Source organism: Bos mutus, chromosome 1, assembly GCF_027580195.1.
Source record: "Bos mutus isolate GX-2022 chromosome 1, NWIPB_WYAK_1.1, whole genome shotgun sequence".
In the NCBI taxonomy this organism is placed as follows: Eukaryota; Metazoa; Chordata; class Mammalia; order Artiodactyla; family Bovidae; genus Bos; species Bos mutus.
Window position 1 is genome coordinate 99,059,427 of NC_091617.1, and position 21,411 is coordinate 99,080,837.

The following is a 21,411-nucleotide window of genomic DNA, read 5'->3' on the forward strand; positions in this document are numbered from 1 at the left end:
CTAATCAGGACCTCTTGGTTTTAAATGTGGAACTACCAGTTGTTAACTAGATGAGATTGGGCAAACAAACAAATTCACTCTCATTGTTCTCTGTTAACCTAAGCTTTAAAAAAAATTTCCGTATTTTCAAATGTCTGATCCAGATATGAGCTCCATCAGAAGGGCTTCTGTGGATTGGCGATCAGTGTCTGGGAGAGCCGCTGCAGATGTCATGAGTAGGGACTTGGACTTGCCTTTGAAGGAAGTGCTCTATTGGTCCCTAGCTTCAATTTGTAATGGTTTCTCATTTATATGACTTATCCATTTGAATGGAGTTATAATAATTTTAACTGTGTGATTAGCACCTTGAAACAGACTGCGTTTGGGCATTATTTAGATACATGAAGGAACTGTTAAATGCTGATGGCGACTCTAATGGCATTTTAAGCCTATCTAGAGCTCTCACTGGGTTTCCCCAGTTGCTTAGTGGTGGATTCCACCTGCAATACAGGAGATGCAGGAACACAGGTTCAATTCCTGGGTCCGGAAGATCCTCTGGAGGAGGCCGTGGCAACCCACTCCAATATTCTTGCTGGGAAAATCCCATGGACAGAGGAGCCTGGAAGGCTACAGTCTGTGGGATTGCAAAGCATAGGACACAACTTAATAACAGCACAGCACAGCAGCACAGCCTTCTCACTGGTACATCTCTAATGTTTTCTACCAGATTCATGTACTTGATAGGCTTCCCAGGTGGCTCAGAGGGTAAAGCATCTGCCTGCAGTGCGGGAGACAGGGGTTCGATCCCTGGGTCGGGAAGATCCCCTGGAGAAGGAAATGGCACCCCACTCCAGTACTCTTGCCTGGAAAATCCCATAGACTGAGAAGCCTGGTAGGCTACAGTCCATGGTGTCGCAAAGAGTGGGACACAACTGAGCGACTTCACTTCACTTTACTTCATGTACTTTATAAATCTCATTTATATTCTTCCCTAGGATGAAAGCATATCAAAATAAGAGTTCACACAGTAGTAGAGGAAGCCTAGGCTTCAAATCAATGAGATCTATATATAGAATCTAGGTCTGCTAGTTTTTTAGCTGTATAAAGTTCACAAATCACTTAGCTCACTCTTGACTCAGTTTCCCCTTGATTATTTTCTTCATAGTGAATGTTTTGTTAACTTGGATTTTCTCTGTGACCAAGATCAGATCAGATTTGTTTCCATCCAGTATTTTGCTTTCATCTTTGAATTTATTTTACATATAGTCAAAGACACTAATCAAAAGCATAGCATATGAGAAAGACTCTATTTTCCAGAGTAATTTATGTGCAAAGACACTGAGGGAAGAAAATAAGGAAAGAAAAGATAAAACTTAATTTTTATTTTAAATGAGTTTCAATCCTCCTTAGATTTAATGGCAACTTTCAGATCATTACCATAATTGTGGTTTATACATTTTTCCAAGCTTACTCTGTATAAATGTTGTGTAACAATTTGTCTCCACAACTAGAACCTAAACTTGATGTGGGCAAAATCCATGCTAAAAACATAGTGGGTGCTCAATGAGTGATTTGCTACTTTGTGTGGATAAGATAAAATAAACTTAATTTTGTTGAATATTTTGTTTCCTAGTTGTTACAAGAAATAGCCCTCAGGAGTAAGCCCATAACTGAACAATATCAAGGACTTGAAAGATTCTTTGTTTTTGATAAAAATGAAAGACTCAACTTACTTCCTTCTCATAGCTTAGAATGCAGCTCCTCCAATACTAGGATTACAATTGCAGGTAAATTCAGACATAAAATCAGATGGCCTGTGGACCGAGCTAACAACTTTCTGACATGTTTTAAAAAACAGTTTGTCAACATCTTAGGCAATACTGAGTAATTCTGTTTACCAAATGTAATTGTTTTCTTATTTTATAGCTGAAATTATTGACCCTATGAGAGTTACCAAATATTAATATTTATATTTAAGGCAACTGTCAGAAAACATGGCTATAATGAGACTGAGAGAGATTATTTTTAGATATTAGAAGTGTGACCCTTAATCAACTAATAGTACATCTTCAAATCACTTGATTAACTGTTAAGTGTTACAATTCTTAGATGCCATCTTAAAAGCAAATCTTAAAATCTTAGGATTGTGGAAATTCACAGACATAGCCATCATTTCCTTTAAAACTCAGGTCTTGGTATCATGTGCTGTCTTAGATTTCTTATGTATTCAAATATATTTTTTCACATGCATACTATTATATTTTATGTTCTATTGCATGTATATTTTAAAAAATATTTATTTCTGTTCACACTTGTACGTGTGTATTTGTGCAACCTCCTTGCTGTTTATAATTCACTTTTATTGTATAATTATGAGATTTTTATCTTTCATAATATACACCTCACTGTCATAAATGTTTTCTCTTTAGCTAAATATTATCCAGTAAGACAATATATAATGAATCAACAACTTGAATGTCTCTTCTTTTTCAACTTTATGTAATTTTATCATTTTACCATTTTAGGAGACAGAGAATGGATCCCAGACCATAGTGTAAGTGCATATGCTGATAACACAGTTGCCTTAGGTGTTCTGAAGTTTGCCCAGAAAACATCAGCAAGGAGAACACAGCAAAAGACTGGTAAGATTGACTGTAAGGCTGCTGTGCCATATTGTAGCTCAGTATGTTTATTAGTTTATCTCTTAGTACTTTACTAGGCGCCTGAAGATTAATTTTGTCAGTTATTTAATTTAAACTTATTCATTTAAACTGTCCTGGACTTTTCTTCCAAAGCCAAAAAACCAAGAATAGTCATTACTCCTCTCAAAAACATAAATTTTACAGTCTTAGCTATTTTCTGCCACAATGTACTAGAGAATGATATTTTTAAAATGTAGCTCAGGATAAGGCATATATATTTTGAACAACCCTTATAAAATACACACTGAGTTTCATTACACTTTCAAGAAACAGTATATTTATACTAGATTTTGTTTTCTCCTCTACTTGATTCAAATTATGATCACACAAAGCCATGAGACTGCTGTTTGCTGCTGTGGTTAAGACACTGCTGGTTTAAATCTAATGCTTAATATGTTGGCCCTGAAATCTTGATTTCAGTCTATTAATTCTATTTTCTAGCCAAAATAATTTTGAGATTTTCTATATGATAACTTTTGACATATTGAATGGTCATTGCAGTATTTTTCCAGTAAGTGCATGCAGAGAACTTTAACATCATTAAAATCAGTAGTGTTACTGGTTATTGTTATCTGAAAGTACCTGATAAAGTAGGTTTGCTTTGTGCTCAATTTCATATGAAGTTGCAGTTGATGACTAATGAATTAAGACAATTCAACATGCACGGTGAGTATGACGACACTGTGCTGGGTCCTGGGGAAAAGAGTTGCCTGAGTCATGTTCCTTGATCTTGGGAGCTCATGATTCAGGAGAAACATTTGACAGAGGGGACTGTTTGACTTCATCTGAAGGCCAACTTCAAGCCAGAAATTTAATTACGTATGATTTGTCCATATATGTAAGATTTATATTTCTCTCTTGCCTTAAATCCTATGATTAAAACAACTTGGCCAGCTTAGATTCTTTCCATATGCATTTATGTTGAGAAACTGTCAGATTTTAATAGTTTTTTTTTTTTTTTTTAGTGGAAAATCCATTCATGTATGATAAATTTTTTTTTGGTTCTATAATTAGATATATCAAAGGCTGGGGCAGCTTTAAAAATCCTGGCTGCTTCCTTCTGAGGCAGTCAAAGGAACTTTTTAAAGTCACCATAGATTGATAAAAACAAATTCTCATGTATGCCATGAGAATTTGTTACTTGGGCAAATCTTTATAAGTAAGTAGCCAAATGCCTTGAAGTATCCATTTGCCGTGATCTGTTGAAGTCAATAATTTGCTATAAAAAACATTAGAAGGAGCACCTACTTGAGGCATGGTGATATAAAATAAGCCACCTTCCCAGAAGCCTGAGAGCTTACAGTCCAGTTCAGAGGCTCTCAAATGTCAGTGTGAGTGTAATCACCTGGGAAACGGATGTGGCATTCCTAGATCTTACCGTTAGAAATTTTGGGTCGTTAAGCTGAGATAAGGTTCAGGGATTTGCATTTATTTTATCAATGATTCCACTTCATGCCAACGTATAGTCCAAAAATCATACTTTGAGAAAACTGCTGTATAGATATGTTGACTATGTTGACTGACATAGTCAGTCACTACGTCGCATCTGACTCTTTGCCACCCCGCAGTCTGTAGCACGCCAGGCTCCCCTGTCCTTCACTATTTCCCAGAGTTTGCTCAAACTCATGTCCAACCATCTCATCCTCTGTTGCCCTCTTCTCCTCTTGCCTTCAATCCTTTCCAGCATCAGAGTCTTTTCCAATGAGTCTTCTCTTTGCACTGGGTGGCTAAAGCATTGGAGCTTCAGCTTCAGTCCTTCCAATGAATATTCAGAACTGATTTCCTTTAGGATTGACTGGTTGGATCTCCTTGCAGTCCAAGGGACTCTCGAGTCTTCGAGAGAGTTCAAAGACTTCGAACTTGGAGAATTCGAAAGCATCAATTCTTTGACACTCAGCCTTCTTTTTGGTCCAACTCTCACATCTATATGTGACTACTGGAAAAACCATAGTCTTGAAAATACATAAATTATACCATATGTAATAAAAGGTCTATAAAAAACATGAATAACATGCTTCTGGAGACTGATAGGTAGCTAATAATAGTACATATGATCAGTTATAATAGAGGTTGATGCATGTGCAGTTTTTAGGAATGGAAGTGGTAAAATAATTGCTTTGCCATTGAAACCTATCTGTATGCATGATTTTAGATGGTAGGTGAGATTTCAGCCAAATCTTAAAGAATTGTTAAGACTTCCCAGTTAGAGGTAGAAGGAGATAACTATAGAGATAGTGACCTGAAATAAAAATGAAAATTTCCTGACTATGCCACTAGTTACGGAAATCTTATATTCTGAGTTGGTGCCAGTATATAAATGAATTACTCTTTCTGTAAGACTTTAAATTTGTGAATGTAAAAACATGATAGCTATGAAATACATGTGTGTTTTGCAGCAAGTCCATTGATTCTGCCCACCCACTGCCAAACCTATGTTCCCCTACCCCAGCTTCCTCTCTCTGTAATCTGAGGAAATTATAGATTAACCCTGATCACAGTTATACTATAAATATAACAAAATAAATTGTCCTTGGCATTAGTTCAAGAATAATATGCTATAATTACTAATAAGACCAGCAAAATATTGGGATGATAATGTAAAATAGTGGTTTGGGTTATCTTAATGGGTATAAGAATGTCAATAAAGATATAAAAAATACTAATCACTCACTGAATAGACTTTAATACAATAGTAATTATTACTGTTCTAAATAAAACATTAGAATTGGATGAAATATAAGCAGAATAACCTGCTTTTTGCAGAGTGTTTCAATAGTAAATAACATTCTGACCAGAGGACTCAATATATTTTCCCCTGGATAAAGGTCACAAAATATATTTGTCTTATAATATTCTTGCTCCACTGTGTAAATTACTGAGAATTCATAAATTAGAAAATGTATTTTCTAAGTGCTCCTGAAACATTTATGGAAATATTATTTACATTGCCAGTGATGGCGTAAATTATTTCCAAAAGGTTACTTCCAAAAGATTATGTTTATAACCTACAAACTTGGTTTATAAAAAAGAAAAAAGTATAGGATGATCCCTTTACTCATGGCATTTTTCATTTGTGCCTGTCTTAACCATGTCTCTAATCTTAACCCTAACAATAATATTAATAATCTTATATAGGAAACATTAAAGGAAATGACATATTCATCTAAATGAACAAAATAAATAAAACCAGGACCAAACTGAAGCCTCTCTGTCTTTCTATGGCTTATGTGCATTAAATTACACTTTTGAGTAAGAAAAATAGTCTCTTTCTTTGCTGTAGATGGGTTTGATAAAGGACAGAAATGGTATGGACCTAACAGAAGCAGAAGATATTAAGAAGAGATGGCAAGAATACACAGAAGAACTGTACAAAAAAGATCTACATGACCAAGATAATCACGATGGTGTGATCACTCACCTAGAGCCAGACATCCTGGAATGTGAAATCAAGTGGGCCTTAGAAAGCATCACTACGAACAAAGCTAGTGGAGGTGATGGAATTCCAGTTGAGCATCATCCTGAAAGATGATGCTGTGAAAGTGCTGCACTCATTATGCCAGCAAATCTGGAAAACTCAGCAGTGGCCACAGGACTGGAAAAGGTCAGTTTTCCTTCCAATCCAAAAGAAAGGCAATGCCAAAGAATGCTCAAACTACTGCAGAATTGCACTCATCTCACACGCTAGTAAAGTAATGCTCAAAATTCTCCAAGCCAGGCTTCAGCAATATGTGAACCGTGAACTTCCTGATGTTCAAGCTGGTTTTAGAAAAGGCAGAGGAACCAGAGATCAAATTGCCAACATCTCCTGGATCATGGAAAAGGCAAGAGAGTTCCAGAAAAACATCTATTTCTGCTTTATTGACTATGCCAAAGCCTTTGACTGTGTGGATCCCAATAAACTGTGGAAAATTCTGAAAGAGATGGGAATACCAGACCACCTGACCTGCCTCTTGAGAAATTTGTATGCAGGTCAGGAAGCAACAGAACTGGACATGAAACAACAGACTGGTTCCAAATAGGACAAGGAGTTTGTCAAGGCTGTATATTGTCACCCTGCTTATTTAACTTATATGCAGAGTACATCATGAGAAACACTGGGCTGGAAGAAACACAAGCTGGAATCAAGATTGCCAGGAGAAATATCAATAACCTCAGATATGCAGATGACACCACCCTTATGGCCGAAAGTGAAGAGGAACTCAAAAGCCTCTTGATGAAAGTGAAAGAGGAGAGTGAAAAAGTTGGTTTAAAGCTCAACATTCAGAAAACGAAGATCATGGCATCCGGTTCCATCACTTCATGGGAGATAGATGGGGAAACAGTGGAAACAGTGTCAGACTTTATTTTTTGGGGTTCCAAAATACTGCAGATGGTGACTGCAGCCATGAAATTAAAAGACACTTACTCGTTGGAAGGAAAGTTATGACCAACCTAGATAGCATATTCAAAAGCAGAGACATTACTTTGCCAACAAAGGTCCGACTAGTCAAGGCTATGGTTTTTCCTGTGGTCATGTATGGATGTGAGAGTTGGACTGTGAAGAAGGCTGAGCACTGAAGAATTGATGCTTTTGAACTGTGGTGTTGGAGAAGACTCTTGAGAGTCCCTTGGACTGCAAGGAGATCCAACCAGTCCATCCTAAAAGAGATAAGTCCTGGGTGTTCTTTGGAAGGAATGATGCTAAAGCTGAAACTCCAGTACTTTGGCCACCTCATGCGAAGAGTTGACTCATTGGAAAAGACTCTGATGCTGGGAGGGATTGGGGGCAGGAGGAGAAGGGGACAACAGAGGATGAGATGGCTGGATGGCATCACTGACTCGTTGGATGTGAGTCTGGGTGAAGTCCAGGAGTTGGTGATGGACAGGGAGGCCTGGTGTGCTGCGATTCATGGGGTTGCAAAGAGTTGGACACGACTGAGCGACTGAACTGAACTGAAGCATATCTGACCCACAGCTGTGTACTTTTTTTTCTCAGTTGAGATCTTAACCTCTAATACTGTGGCAGCCAGATGTTGTTATAAGAGTTCAGCAAATGTTCGTAATCTCCTGAATTTTCTGAAGGGCATATATATATTATGTTAAAATTTTTTCATCTCATATTTCTCTGTGTTGGCAGAAGTCCAGTTCTTCTTAATAACATCTTTCATTTGTTTTATTTTAACGAGATATAAATTCCTTTAAATTGTGATTGAGATGTAGCACAGTAAGATAGAAGGTGTGGTTTTCTCCATAGATCTAGAAGTTTCTATTTTTATAGCTGAATTACTGTATTACTGTTTATAGCTTAATTATATACTCTCTCTCCTATACTTCTACCATTACTGTTTCTACTGCTGGTTCACTTATAAAAATGGCAGATTTGTTATTCTTGATGGCTTTAAATAAAATATTGATTCCTTACAAGTAAAATAATTCCAAATTCTAGTCATTAAAATAAATCTTAGAGATATTTACTTTTTTAAAAATACATAGGCACATTTTTGTTAGTTGTTTTTCTTTACAATTATCTGAGTGCAAATAGATGCAAAAAGATTAGACTTAATTTATTTACAATTTCATTTCAACAAAAATTGTTTTCAAACTTGATTTCTAAGACATGTATTAAAATTGGTACCCTTTGGGACTTACCTTAGTTAGATTTAATTGCTTAAATAATTACATACTGCATTAGGATTCTTCTTAGGGTACTTAGCTACCTTCAAAGTAGATCTTAAAAAAAAAGACAAACTCAATAATCATTGACTGTTTATTACATAACAATTGCCTGTAGCCACTCTTCTGAATTTTACACTTTTCTAGAAGTCAATAGAGTGGGCATAATGTTGTATGACATATATTCAGTCAAATAATAATTTTAATGATAATGGCCATAGCACTTCTTTAAAGAATCCAACATTTTACACAAAGGCAATTTGTATTAAGGGAATACAAGATTATCTTATAAATTATTTATATTTAATATACATGTATTTATCTAAATCAAAACAATGATTCACTATATTAAAAATACACCTGTGCTATGAATATATAAATTTGTGCCTTTAATATTCCCTTCAGTTCAGTTCAGTCGCTCAGTCATGTCCGACTCCTTGCGACCCCATGAATTTCAGCACGCCAGGCCTCCCTGTCCATCACCAACTCCAGGAATTCACTCAAATTCATGTCCATCGAGTCGGTGATGCCATCCAGCCATCTCATCCTCTGTCGTCCCCTTCTCCTCCTGCCCCTAATCCCTCCCAGCATCAGAGTCTTTTCCAATGAGTTAACTCTTCGCATGAGGTGGCCAAAGTATTGGAGTTTCAGGTTTAGCATCATTCCTTCCAAAGAATACCCAGGACTGATCTCTTTTAGGATGGACTGGTTGGATCTCCTTGCAGTCCAAGGGACTCTCAAGAGTCTTCTCCAACACCACAGTTCAAAAGCATCAATTCTTTGGTGCTCAGCTTTCTTCACAGTCATTCCCTTGGCCTTTATTAAAGAATCTTGTGAGCAATACCAAATGATATATATAGTTATGTTTTGTTAGTATAAATTTTGAAGGGATTTTTTTTTCCTACTATGAAAGAACCACACATATTGAAGAAACCAACTAAGTCAGCCTTTGAAATAGATCAAGACAAAATGGTGACTACCCTCGTGAAACAAAGTACTAACCTGACTCAGATCTCTGCTTCTGGAATTTTTCCACTGAAGTGCCCTATAAAGCAGCTGAGAGTGAACTCATATTTAGGAAAATTAGAAATGTACTTTCAATTTTCTTTAAATCCTTTGTTTTTCCAAAAGATTTTGCATACTGGTCTATTTTGTTTCCATATCTGCTTTAATAGATGAATGTACACACCATCAAATAAAATGGGATCATTAGGAAGTGGTACATGTTTATCCTGTGGGGTTTTTTCTCTTACAAGGCACAGTGCAATATTGTCCTAGAATTTAAGAAACACAGCACAGTGGTTGGCCATGGAGTAGATGATAAGATTGGTATGTTGAATTGTTCTGGAATTGACTGGGCTTACAGATTTTTGTTTTACTTAATATTGAAATTAGCTTACCTTTCTCTGAATGTAGACAAAATAAGGGAAGAATAACCCAAAGTGTTCTTTATAACACAAAGAAGGTAATTTAGGATTCACAAATGGAAGTAAAGCAAAATACATGATAATCTAAAGTTCATTTTCTCATAAATTCTGTTGCATGAATTTAACTGAGTTCAGGAGGCTAGTATTCTGTATCTTTTAAAGCATTCATTCAGAATTTTAAAAATGGTTGATTAATTTATTTTTTATTTTAGGCCAGATATCACAGAGACCTTCAACAGCAAATTTACCACTTTCCAACTCTGTGAAAAGACGTTCCAGCTGCTTTTCTTCTTCTCATCCCCGGTCAAGAAGTGCAGTTGCTCAGTCACTCTCTAAAGCTGCTTCTGAAATTTCAGAAATTGAATATATTGACGATACTGACCATGATGAGCCTTTCTTAGATGACACTGATGATCAGCAGACCTTAGACAGTTTGGAAAAAGAATTAAATGAGCTGAGAAATCTTGCAGGTAATGCTATTTTTTTTTTTCACCATAAACAGTATTTACTTTGCCTTCTGCCTGATTCTCCATGTCATGCTCCAAGCAAACAAACTTTTCCCTTTTCCTCTTTAAACCATCAACCTTTGTGTTTGTTTTCTTGACTATCCTCTGATGTCACCCTGAAAATGTTATAGAACTTGTGTGTGCCCAGCCATATCAGAGATTATCGCCTTAGCTCATATAATTCACAGTTAAGTGGTCTTAAGGTCCTTCATGTGGACAGAAAAAAAATTTTTTTTCTCCTTCCTACAAGCTCACTGAGTGACTAATCTCTTATAAGAACCACTGCCCAATATTTTTGGACACAAAAGCTATTCCATCTGATCTTTTGAAGCAGTATTTCTCAAGTTTCAGTGTGTACATAAATCCCCCAGGGGTGTTGTTATAATGCAGGTGTATGTCTGGGATGGGATGCAAGATTCTGCGTTTTTACTAAGATGTCCCAATTTTGAGCCTTTTATTTTCATTCATTTCTAGAAGTTTTGATTGTGGCATTCTTGTCTGTTTTATCTTTAGAGTCCATTGGCAAGTTAGATTAATTTAGCAATTTTTTTCCCTCTGCACTTAGTAGGCATTTCTCCATTGTCTTCCGTCCCTGGATAATGTGCTAGTTAGTACTTTGGCACAGTTTCTCCATTTAACTTTTGTTTGGTTGAATTTAATTGTCAATTTTTTTTCCCACTGGTAGAGCTTGCGGTAGCTCTATTAACTGAATCCTGTCATGTTGGAGAATGCCTGCTACCTTTGTATTTGAATGGCAAATTGACTGTGGGTATTCTCCTTGTGTCTGGGCTTCCCAGGTGGCTCAGTGGTAAAGAATCTGCCTACCAATCAAGAGACATGGGTTTGATCCTTGGGTCAGGAAGATCCCTTGGAGAAGGAAATGGCAACCCATTCCAGTTTCTTGCCTGGGAAATCCCAAGGACAGAGGAGCCTGACAGGCTACAGTCCATGGGGTCACAAAAGAGTTGGACATGACTGAGCGATTAAACAACAATAAAATCTCCTTGGGTCATTTTTCTCTTAAACTTTGTACGCACTGATTCATCCTTTCCTGGATCTGAATTCTGCTGTAAAGTAGTTCAAGGTTTCTCATTTTTACTTCACTCTCTTTTGCATGTGACATGCTTCTTTCTTGATTGGATATTTGGAGAATTTTTTTTCTTAATATTTGAAATTATTGGACCAGGATTGTATTTCAGTATCAGTAATTCAGCATTTCTTAAAGCACAGAAGTTCCTCTTTGTTTTCAGAGAAATTTTCTTCTGTCATATATTTGAGTTGCTATTCTGTTCCATTTGGCTTTTTGCTGCTGAGAAACCTGTTTTGTTTATGTTGGATCTTTTTACGATGTTTACTTATGTTTCTTCAACTGTTTTAAGCTGCTTTTATTTTGCTTTTTATTTACTGTGATTATCTCAAGTTTGTCTCTTATATCAGCATTTCAATTTTCAGCTGGTTATAGGCCATTCTTTATGGATTGACTCAGTAAATTACCTCTTTACAGGCATTCTTTTTTTTTTTTTTTTGTAATTTTTACTTTGATGTAATTTAAACTTAGAGAACTGCAAGAATGCAAGAATAGTACAAGGAACTTCCATACACATTTCACCCATTTCATGACCTGTTTGTCTTACCTCATTTGAATGTATGTACACACACACACACAAATACAACTCTTTTTCTGAACCATTTGAGAGAATGTTACAAGATTCATGCCCCTTTTCCAAAAATATATTTTAGTGTATTTCTTACAAGCAACAGCTTTTTCTTGTGTAACCATAGTACAGTGATCAAAATCAAGAAATTAAACATTAATACATTGTAATTCTCTAACCTTCAGTACATATCTAATTTTTTAAAATTGTCTCAGTGATGTTCATTATAGCATGTTTTTTTCTGGTGCAAGGTCCAATCCAGGAACAAGTTTGCTTTTCCTTTTTGACGTCTGACATGTTGCTGTTTGATCTTTTAGGTTAGTTTTATTCTTTTTAAAAATGTCATTCTTATTATTTATTCTGTAACCAAAGGACTTATGAGGGAATTTTCATAGGGTCTTGATCTGTTATCTACCAGATTGCTCTTTCACGTAATCGTTTTTTGTGTGCAGTGGATTCTTGGATTCCAGTTTGTTTGCTGTCATTTCCTCACATCTTACTTGTTCACATGTGTTGTGAGTGGCTTTGCTCATATCTTCTGTCTTTTCTGATACAGCGAGACTGCATTCCTCTAAAATCTACTCTCTCCTCTCTGCTTGTGCTAGATGTGTCAGTCTTCTCTATGGAGCTACTGTTTGTGAGTTGGCTATTGACTCTTTTCTGTATCCCGCTGGCTCAAAGGCACAGGGAGAATAGATGAAGGATTGAAGAGTTCAGCTTCCTTTATTGGAGGATCTGGGCTCTCTTGTCTTTTTCTGGATTTTATTGAATGCCAAACTTCATTGGACCTGATTTGAAGTGTGTTTTGTCTCTGTTGGGACACCTGCGGGTGTGTGATTTTCTTGCCTCCACTAAGATATTATGGTGGATGTTCAGGGCTTAAAAATATTTTCAACATTTTCTCCTTGCTTTCCCCTTACCCACTGCTTTTCCCAATTTCTTGTGGTACTGGTTAGACTTGTGAGCCCTTTAGATACCTCTCCTTTTCCTGTCACTAGTTTGTGTGCACACTGAGTGGGAAGGAGAAAGGGTGTGGACAGAGTAGGCCCCCAGCTGTACCTTAATGAACCTTCTGTTTATTCCTTTGTTGTCCCTTATCAAGGTTTATGTGAATTTGTATCTCTTCCTTTGGTTCCATTTATGATTTTATTTTATTTTTAATTTTTCTCCCTTTCCTATTCACTTCATTAGGGATTGGGGAAGAAGAAATTGTGATTCATCTTTACCTATCACTCACTTGCCTGACTCTGCTTTACTAAAAATCAAATATAAATATGCTTGGAGGTAATTCTCATGTCAAAAGTCATTTCTAGGGACTTCCCTGGAGGTTCAGTGGTTAAAACTTTGCCTTCCAATGGCAGAGGGTATAGGGTTCAATCCTGGCTGGGGAGCTAAGATCCAACATGCCTAGTGGCCAAAAAACAAAACAAAACCAGAAATGATATTGTAACGAATTTAATAAAGGCTTTTAAAAAATGGGTCACATAAAAATACCTTTAAAAAATTAATTCTAAAATGAAGCATATCAGATCTGAACTAGATCAAAAGGATAGTACTACAATTTTTAATTAGAAGATGAAGGTTGTCTTATTTGGTAAATTGGTCAATTTCATTATTTACAAATGAAATACTTTACAAACATACTTGTTTGTCTCTAACCTCTCAGCTTTTTTATTTCGTTTATCAGGTTTTCCTTATGTGCTTCACCTTTCCCCTGTCACTCATTTCCTCATACACCCACACCAGTATTTTCACCCAAACACATATCTTTTCATACATTAAAAGCAAGTACACACTACATAGCCTGTGAACTACCAGAGCTTTTTCATGGGTCAGGAGCAGAATGTAATCACTTACACACAGTTCACTGAAGAATGGCTCTCTTTCTATTTGGGAAGATTGGCCTTGGATGAATGCACAACTTTGGAGACATTCACCTGGAGCTGAGGAAAGAAGAGGACTGCACATCAGCTAAATTGTCCCAACAGTCAGGGAGGTGACAGCTGCGGTGGTGCAATCAGGCTTTATTCTAGAAAATTCATTGATTCTGTACAGTCTTTTATATTCTGTTCAGCATCAATGGGTAGAAAAATTCCACCCACATGTCACTACTCATGGTGAGTTCTGAAACAACTCTCAATGAAGTCTGGTCTCACACAGATACAGCTACACAACTGTACTCATACAAATGTAAATGGGTGTGCATTCCCATGAAAGCTGCCTTTTTTGTAAGCAACAAACCTTATGACTAATTTTATGTCAGCTCTAGGATACCTCCACTCCCTCCAAGTTCTAGGAAAAGAGCCCTGCCAAAGAATCTGGAGAAGAGGACAGGAAATAATTACATTGAGTAGTGTTTCTCCTTTGACTCCAATTGCTGAAGCTGACAATAGAGTCATTTCATAAGGAGACAGGCCAGTGGGAGCTGAGGATATGTGTGTGTGTGTATGCAGGCTGAATCAGGAAACAAAGAGCAGCAAAGCAGGGTGGTTGAGAGCCAGGCTCTAGGGCCAGGGGTTTGGCTCTGAAACGTGGAGCTACGAATTCCCAGCTTTGTGACAACAGACAAATTATTATACTTTCTTAATCTCTCTCTGTATCAGTTTCCATGTATGAAAGATGAGTATGAGAATAGGCCCTATCATAAATTGTTCAGTGATTGAATTTGAGTATATATTAAATACTATATTTATAAAAATTTTGCACATACACACACACCTACACTTTACCATTGAAGTGCTTAGCACATGGTCTGTGCTGAAAACACTGTTAAATTATATAAGAAACCAGTGGGCAGTGCTTTTGACGTATAGTAAGCTAAGGTGCTCTTGGCAAGTCCAACTTTTAGTCAAAAGCATATAAACTCTGTTTCTATTCTAGAACCATGTTTTCTTCTGGGCCACTTTGAGAATTATAGTTAGCTCTAGTTCATGCTGTATAATTATTCCTCCACAAGTACCTTTGTAAATAACACTAAATTCTACTTATGCTTTAGTATCTCAGTCATGTCCGACCCTTTATGACCCTTTGGACTGTGGTCTGCCAGGCTCCTCTGTCCATGGTATTCTCCAGGCAAGAATACTGGAGTGGTTGCCATTTCCTCTTCCAGGGGACCTTCCAGACCCAGGTATCAAACCTGTATCTCCTGTGTCTTCTGCATTGCAAGTGGATTCTTTACCATTGAGCCATTACCAAGGCATTTTTTGTCAGTTTTTGGATATTGTTATAGCCTGAATGGAGAAGACAATGGCAACCCACTTCAGTACTCTTGCCTGGAGAATCCCATGGACGGAGGACCCTGGTGGGCTACAGTCCATGGGGTCGTGAAGAGTCAGACACGACTGAGCGACTTCACTTTCACTTTTCATTTTCATGCACTGGAGAAGGAAATGGCAACCCACTCCAGTATTCTTGCCTGGAGAATCCCAGGGATGGAGGAGCCTGGTGGGCTGCCGTCTATGGGATCGCACAGAGTTGGACACGACTGAAGCGACTTAGCAGCAGCAGCAGCATAGCCTGAATAATTTGGAAATATCAGAAGATTTGCATTATGAGAAAATATCAGTAATCAAATGCAATAAAACATTCACTTCTTCAGTGATTAAAAATTATTGTTTGGGGCCTTCTCTGGTGGTTCAGTGGCTAAGACTATGTTCCCAGTGCAGGGGGCACAGCTTCAGTCCTTGCTCAAGGAACTGAAATCCCACATGCCACACTATGCAGCTAAAAAGAAAAGCCTTATTTGTTTTAAACTCATTCGTACTTGTTGTTTGAGTTTTTGTGGTCCTTAAATTCCTTTGGCAATCCTATGCTTGTACGAGTCTGCAGGTACTCAGCTGAGTAATTAAAGACAGAGAACTTTTTCTTAAATAAGAAAGAATAAAAATCTACCTGATACTAGTACGAACTACAGTATGAAGTAAAATAGTGAGGCAGTGGTTTCCTGAGTAATTAGAAGGTTGATCATCAAGTAAGATATTAAACTGTAAAATGGCTAGTCAGAATTATAGTCAGCTAATTAACTAGATAACCCTTGTAAAGACAGTCAGGTGAAATTGAATTAGAATGGCAATTTTTTTTTGCTTTAGAGTATCTTGGAATTTTAGGAAAAAAAATTGGGTGACATATAAAAGTGAAAGTCAACATATTAAAAACATTCTGATGTGGGAATATGAAGCCATTCAATGAGTCGTAATAATCACTGTTTGTTCTTATATGAACTGTTGCTCCATTTGATCTTCATAGCTATCCTGTTGGTAGATGGGTGAGGAAGTGATACTTTTTGGTCTCCCCTGTGTGGCTATAGTAACTGAGACTCTGGATGGTGCAGCGACTGCCTCCCTTGGGTGCCCAGAGGCACCCATGCACAAACCCAGGCAGATCTGCCCCACGTTCCTTTGTCTGACCACCAGACCTGTGTGCCACTTAAATAATTTGAGATCTTTCCTTCAGATCACTACTGTGGTCACTTGAGAGGCAGAGGGTGTTGGGCAGAGTGAAGGCAAAGGAAAGAAGGGTTGAAGGATAAATGAGGCAAGACAGTGGAGGAGGCTGGTGGATTGGGCGTGGGCTCACAGGTTACAGGGGGAGGGTCCTTATGGTCATATCTCCCGAATATTGGGATGTGTTTTGTATGTGTATCTAATCCTTTAGAAGTGGTGCTTGTTTTTGTTGTTGGTGGTGAATTATTTACTGGGAAATTGCCTGTATACTTTGTTTCTGTTCCTTGAAAGGGATTAACCTGTCATTGGGTCCTTCCTTTCCTCTTTACTTCATTTCTTTATTCATGTGTGTTTATTTCCCTGTAGAATAAAGTTTAAGTGACCCGAGTTTTAGAAATACACTGTGGAACTTTGTATATAGTCAATGTTCCCTCTTTGCCATTCTTTATTATTGCATTTAAGAGATTCTTCAGTGATCAAAGAACATACACATATCCCATTTATTCCAGGGATAGGAAAGATTTAACTTCAATCCACTCTCAACAATCAGCTGGTTTGACAGTTATAAAGTAAAATCTCCAATGGAAATATCAATGCAATCTTCCCTGGTCCCAAATGAGAAAAATCAGAACACTTGGGTTTTTGTATGGTTGACCTTTTAGGTTTTAACACTAACCTGCAGTAGGGTTTTTGTTAAAGTTTTATTTTTTTCTGCCTTGAAAGTCAAGTGATGTCACCTCTGCTCCTGTTAACTGAAATTAAATAACTCTTCCTATTAATTCTGAAATAAAATTTTGAGACTGAATAATTATACAAAAATAGTCCCATTCTGTTTGTATAATTTGAATTAGCTCAGTATTCATTCAGTTAGGACTTGAAAGACTAACAGAGGCTTGAAAGACTAACCTCTCCTGGTGGGATTCCTTAGATCTAAGCATCACTATTGGGTTAGCAGTGTGGTTCTACCAGTTCCAAATCCTGAGCTGACTACTTTCCCACAGGTAACATTCTTTTTCATGTGGTATGTAAAAGGATCTTGTATACCTGTTTTATTCACCTTGTGGGGTGGAGGGGGGGGGGAACACCACCTTGTGGAGAAGATAATAGCCTAATGCTAAATAATTAGATTCTGGAACATAGTGATTTATGACTGTGGTGAGCTGAAAGAGCTTAGGTTGAGTTCCAGGTCTTCTACTTGTAGTTGTGTGAACAAGTTATCAGTCCCTAGTGGGCCCTCAATTTCTTAATCTCCAATAAGTGGGATGGGACAAAAATTTTCACTAAGGAATCTTTTGTTTTTCTCAGAAGTAATCTTATAGAGAATTCCCAAATATAAACGAGACCAATGAAAGCTGTCTTGCTTGCTTTGGGGTGGTGGGAGCAGAAGCCTCAACCTTCAGCCTGCAGGATTTCTCCACATATTGTCATTGTGAATGTTCTGGACTTTGAAGGACACTTACAGTTGTAAATGTATGGATGTCTATCTTCAGTTCAGTCGCTCAGTCGTGTCCGACTCTTTGCGACCCCATGGACTGCAGCACGCCAGGTCTCCCTGTCCATCGCCAACTCCCAGAGCTCACTCAAACTCATGTCCATTGAGTTGGTGATGCCATCCAACCATCTCATCCTATGTGGTCTCCTTCTCCTTCTGCCTTCAATCTTTCCCATCATCAGGGTCTTTTCAAATGAGTTAGTTCTTCACATCAGGTGGCCAGAGTATTGGAGTTTCAGCTTCAGCATCAGTCCTTCCAGCACTGACTTACTTTAGGATGGACTGGTTGGATCTCCTTGCAGTCCAAGGGACTCTCAAGAGTCTTTTCCGACACCACAGTTCAAAAGCAGCAATTCTTTGGTGCTCAGCTTTCTTTATAGTCCAACTCTCACATCCATACATGACTACTGGAAAAACCATAGCTTTGACTAGACAGACCTTTGTTGACAAAGTAATGTCTCTGCTTTTTAATATGCTGTCTATTTTTGTCATAACTTTTCTTCCAAGGAGTAAGCATCTTTTTATTTCATGGCTGCAGTCATGTGATTTTGGAGCCCAAGAAAATAGAGTCTGTTACTGTTCCTACTGTTTCCCTATCTATTTGCCATGAAGTGATGGGACCAGATGCCATGATCTTAGTTATCTTGCAGGAAGGATATTCTTAGTTCATTTTTATAGGGGAATCTCTGCTTTCTCACAAACTTCAAGTTAATACTAACCACTCCCAATTATCTTCAGTCAGGGATTTAATACATGCAGTCTGGTGTTTGGTCCTTCTGATCCTGTCACTTTCATTAAAGTGAAGGGAGGAATGCGTGCTAAGTCTGACTCTTTGAGACCCTGTGGACCGTAGCTGGCCAGGCTCTTCTGTCCAAAGGTTTCTCCAGGCAAGAGTACTGGAGTGGGTTGCCATGCCCTCCTCTAGGAGATATTCCCCACCTTGGGATTGAACTCCCCTCTCTTACATCTCCTGCATTGGCAGGTGGGTCCTTTCCCACTCACACCACCTGGGTAACACCAGGAATAACAGCCAGTAATTTTTATAGTTTTAAAAGTCACCATAGCATAACCTCATGTAGAAGGTAGATGTCTCTGACAACATTATGTCTAATGTAGTAATCATATTTACTTCTATACTTGATATTTTGGTAGTTCATGTAAGGAAGGTATTGCTTACACATTTGCTTATTGAACTTGAACTACCTGTCCTTACTCAGGCTGAATTGGGAGAAGGCAATGGCAACCCACTCCAGTACTCTTGCCTGGAAAATCCCATGGCCGGAGGAGCCTGGTAGGCTGTGGTCCATGGGGTCACTAAGAGTTGGACACAACTAAGCATCTTCACTTTCAGTTTTCACTTTCATGCATTGGAGAAGAAAATGGCAACCCACTCCAGTGTTTTTGCCTGGAGAATCCTAGGGATGGAGGAGTCTGGTGGGCTGCCGTCTCTGGGGTCGCACAGAGTTGGACACGACTGAAACGACTTAGCAGCAGCAGCAGAAGGCTGAATCACAGGCCACCTTCAGGAAAAAGAAGATTTAAGGCTTTTCCCCTTTCATATACACATGCTTATTATCTACCCAAATAAAGCAAGGCAGTCTAAAAGAAAGAGTAGCTTTTCCAAAACTAACCTTTGCCTGAGACTGTGTGGGGGCAAACCTTTTATTTCTTAGAAGACAAAAAGATATAATAAAATGTTTAACATTCAGGCAAGTTGAGGAGTTGCACAATATTGTAAGTTTAAAAAAGATTGCTTGTATTTCCTTGGAACTTTGTAAATTTTCAGAGCATTTGTCACTTAAGTATAGTGTATGTTAAAAATCAATGTGGCTAGGCAAAAGAAGTCAGACTGCTGTTTAGTTGCTAAGTCGTGTCCAACTCCTTTGAGACCACATATACTGTAGCCCACCAGGCTCCTCTGTCCAAGGAATTTTCCAGGCAAGAATACTGGAGTGTGTTGTCATTTCCTACTCCAGGGATTAAACCCCAGTCTCTTGCATCTCCTGCATTGCAGGCAGATTCTTTACCACTGAGCCACCTGGGAAGCCCCTATCCTTGTACTGCTTGAAGTTTACTGAGTAAACTTTCAGCACCATATGCTCTGTATCTGTTTCTTGAATTTATGTGTTGACAATGCATGAAATAAAATATTTCAGATCCTTCAGAAAAACTTTACAGCCTAACCTCAGAAGAGTTACCAGCCTTCAACAACCATTTGCTGAATATAAGTCAGACTACCCTAGATTTCCTTAAGACCTCATGTGCGAGGGGTCTCTGTGGATTTGAGGAACAGAGGTAGGTTAAATATGGTGCTTATATGTACAAAGAGTGCATCATAAAATTTTTGACAACCCCCAACTAGTTACCTTTACTACATAAATAAAGATTGTCCTCATGTGTGTACTTATATGGCTATTCTTTATAAAATGTTTAAGTGCTTTGCTAACCTAATATCAGGATTTAGTGAAAGGCTTATGAAGTGGTTGCTTTAATGTGAAGAGATAATTCTCTGCTGCACAATGTGTGTCAGGAAAATGAAAAGACATTTGGAATTTAATAATCCTTCACTATTTCTTCTTATATTGAAAAACAGTTGCCTTACTTGCCTTCATTAACTTATTGAATTTCAATATTTTGCATTCATAGACTCTTACTCAATGTGAATAAAGTTTTTAGAATAGAATATTGAGAAGTCTCCTTCTTGAAATCAAGTCTAGATTGTTAATGATATCATTTTAATCTATATGACTTCATTCTTCCCTTACACAGGATAAGAGCATTTAGAGATGGTGATCAGTTTATAAGGAACATTGGTAAAACTAATAAATCTTCAGAAAAGTAGTCTATCATGTCAAGGTGTTATGGTCATACTAGAATTCCCTGAAAAAGGAAGAGTGGTTCTTCTAAACAGACTGAGAAAAACGTAAAATAAAATCCCCTTGAATTGTAAATTCTTTTGACTTGCTGAAGTCTAATATTGTAGTAAAAAGAAATCAAGAGTTCATATTCTGTCTTTCTAAAGGAGAAAATCATCTATCTGTGGTCCAAGGATTTTTCCATTTCTAACACCACTTACATTTCTTTTTTTAAAGAGATCAGTATAAAGTTGCTATTTTTTTCCCTAAAAATAAACCAAAGTTACCAAACCAACTTCATAAAAAGAAGGACATTTAGGACTAAATATAAGGGGATTATATTAATAGAATAAAGCACAGTTATTTAAAATTAAAAATTTCCTGAAAAAGTTATTACCTTGTCCTTCTTTTCTCTATTTAGACCAGTGAAAGGTTTTTTTTTTGCTTTCGTTTTTAATCACATTTAAGATCTGAACTGGACCACAGATAAGAGCTTACAAAATGCTGGTTTAACCTGTTTGGGGCATAAAATCCAAAGACGAGTTCTATCCATCACAGGGTGAAATATTTTATATTATTTAATAGTGTATATGGGCTGAAATTTTTAATAACTTGGACCAAAATATCTGAACTATGCGGACTCCTCTCTGTGCCCCCATGCTACTACTTACCCCTAGCCTCAGACAGCAACACACTAGAGT

At 37.5% G+C, this 21,411-nt stretch overlaps 1 protein-coding gene across 7 annotated transcripts in view; it reads left to right on the forward strand.

Moving 5' to 3' along the window:
• ZBBX (zinc finger B-box domain containing) overlaps positions 1-21,411 on the forward strand; it is a 129,399-nt gene that overhangs the window by 102,869 nt on the left and 5,119 nt on the right. For all 7 annotated transcript variants that reach the window (XM_070373710.1, XM_070373725.1, XM_070373720.1 and 4 more), the window contains 4 exons: positions 1,613-1,766; positions 2,505-2,621; positions 9,973-10,230; positions 20,012-20,150. In XM_070373710.1, coding sequence (XP_070229811.1) covers positions 1,613-1,766; positions 2,505-2,621; positions 9,973-10,230; positions 20,012-20,150 — 668 coding nt within the window. The remainder of the gene's footprint in view (positions 1-1,612; positions 1,767-2,504; positions 2,622-9,972; positions 10,231-20,011; positions 20,151-21,411) is intronic.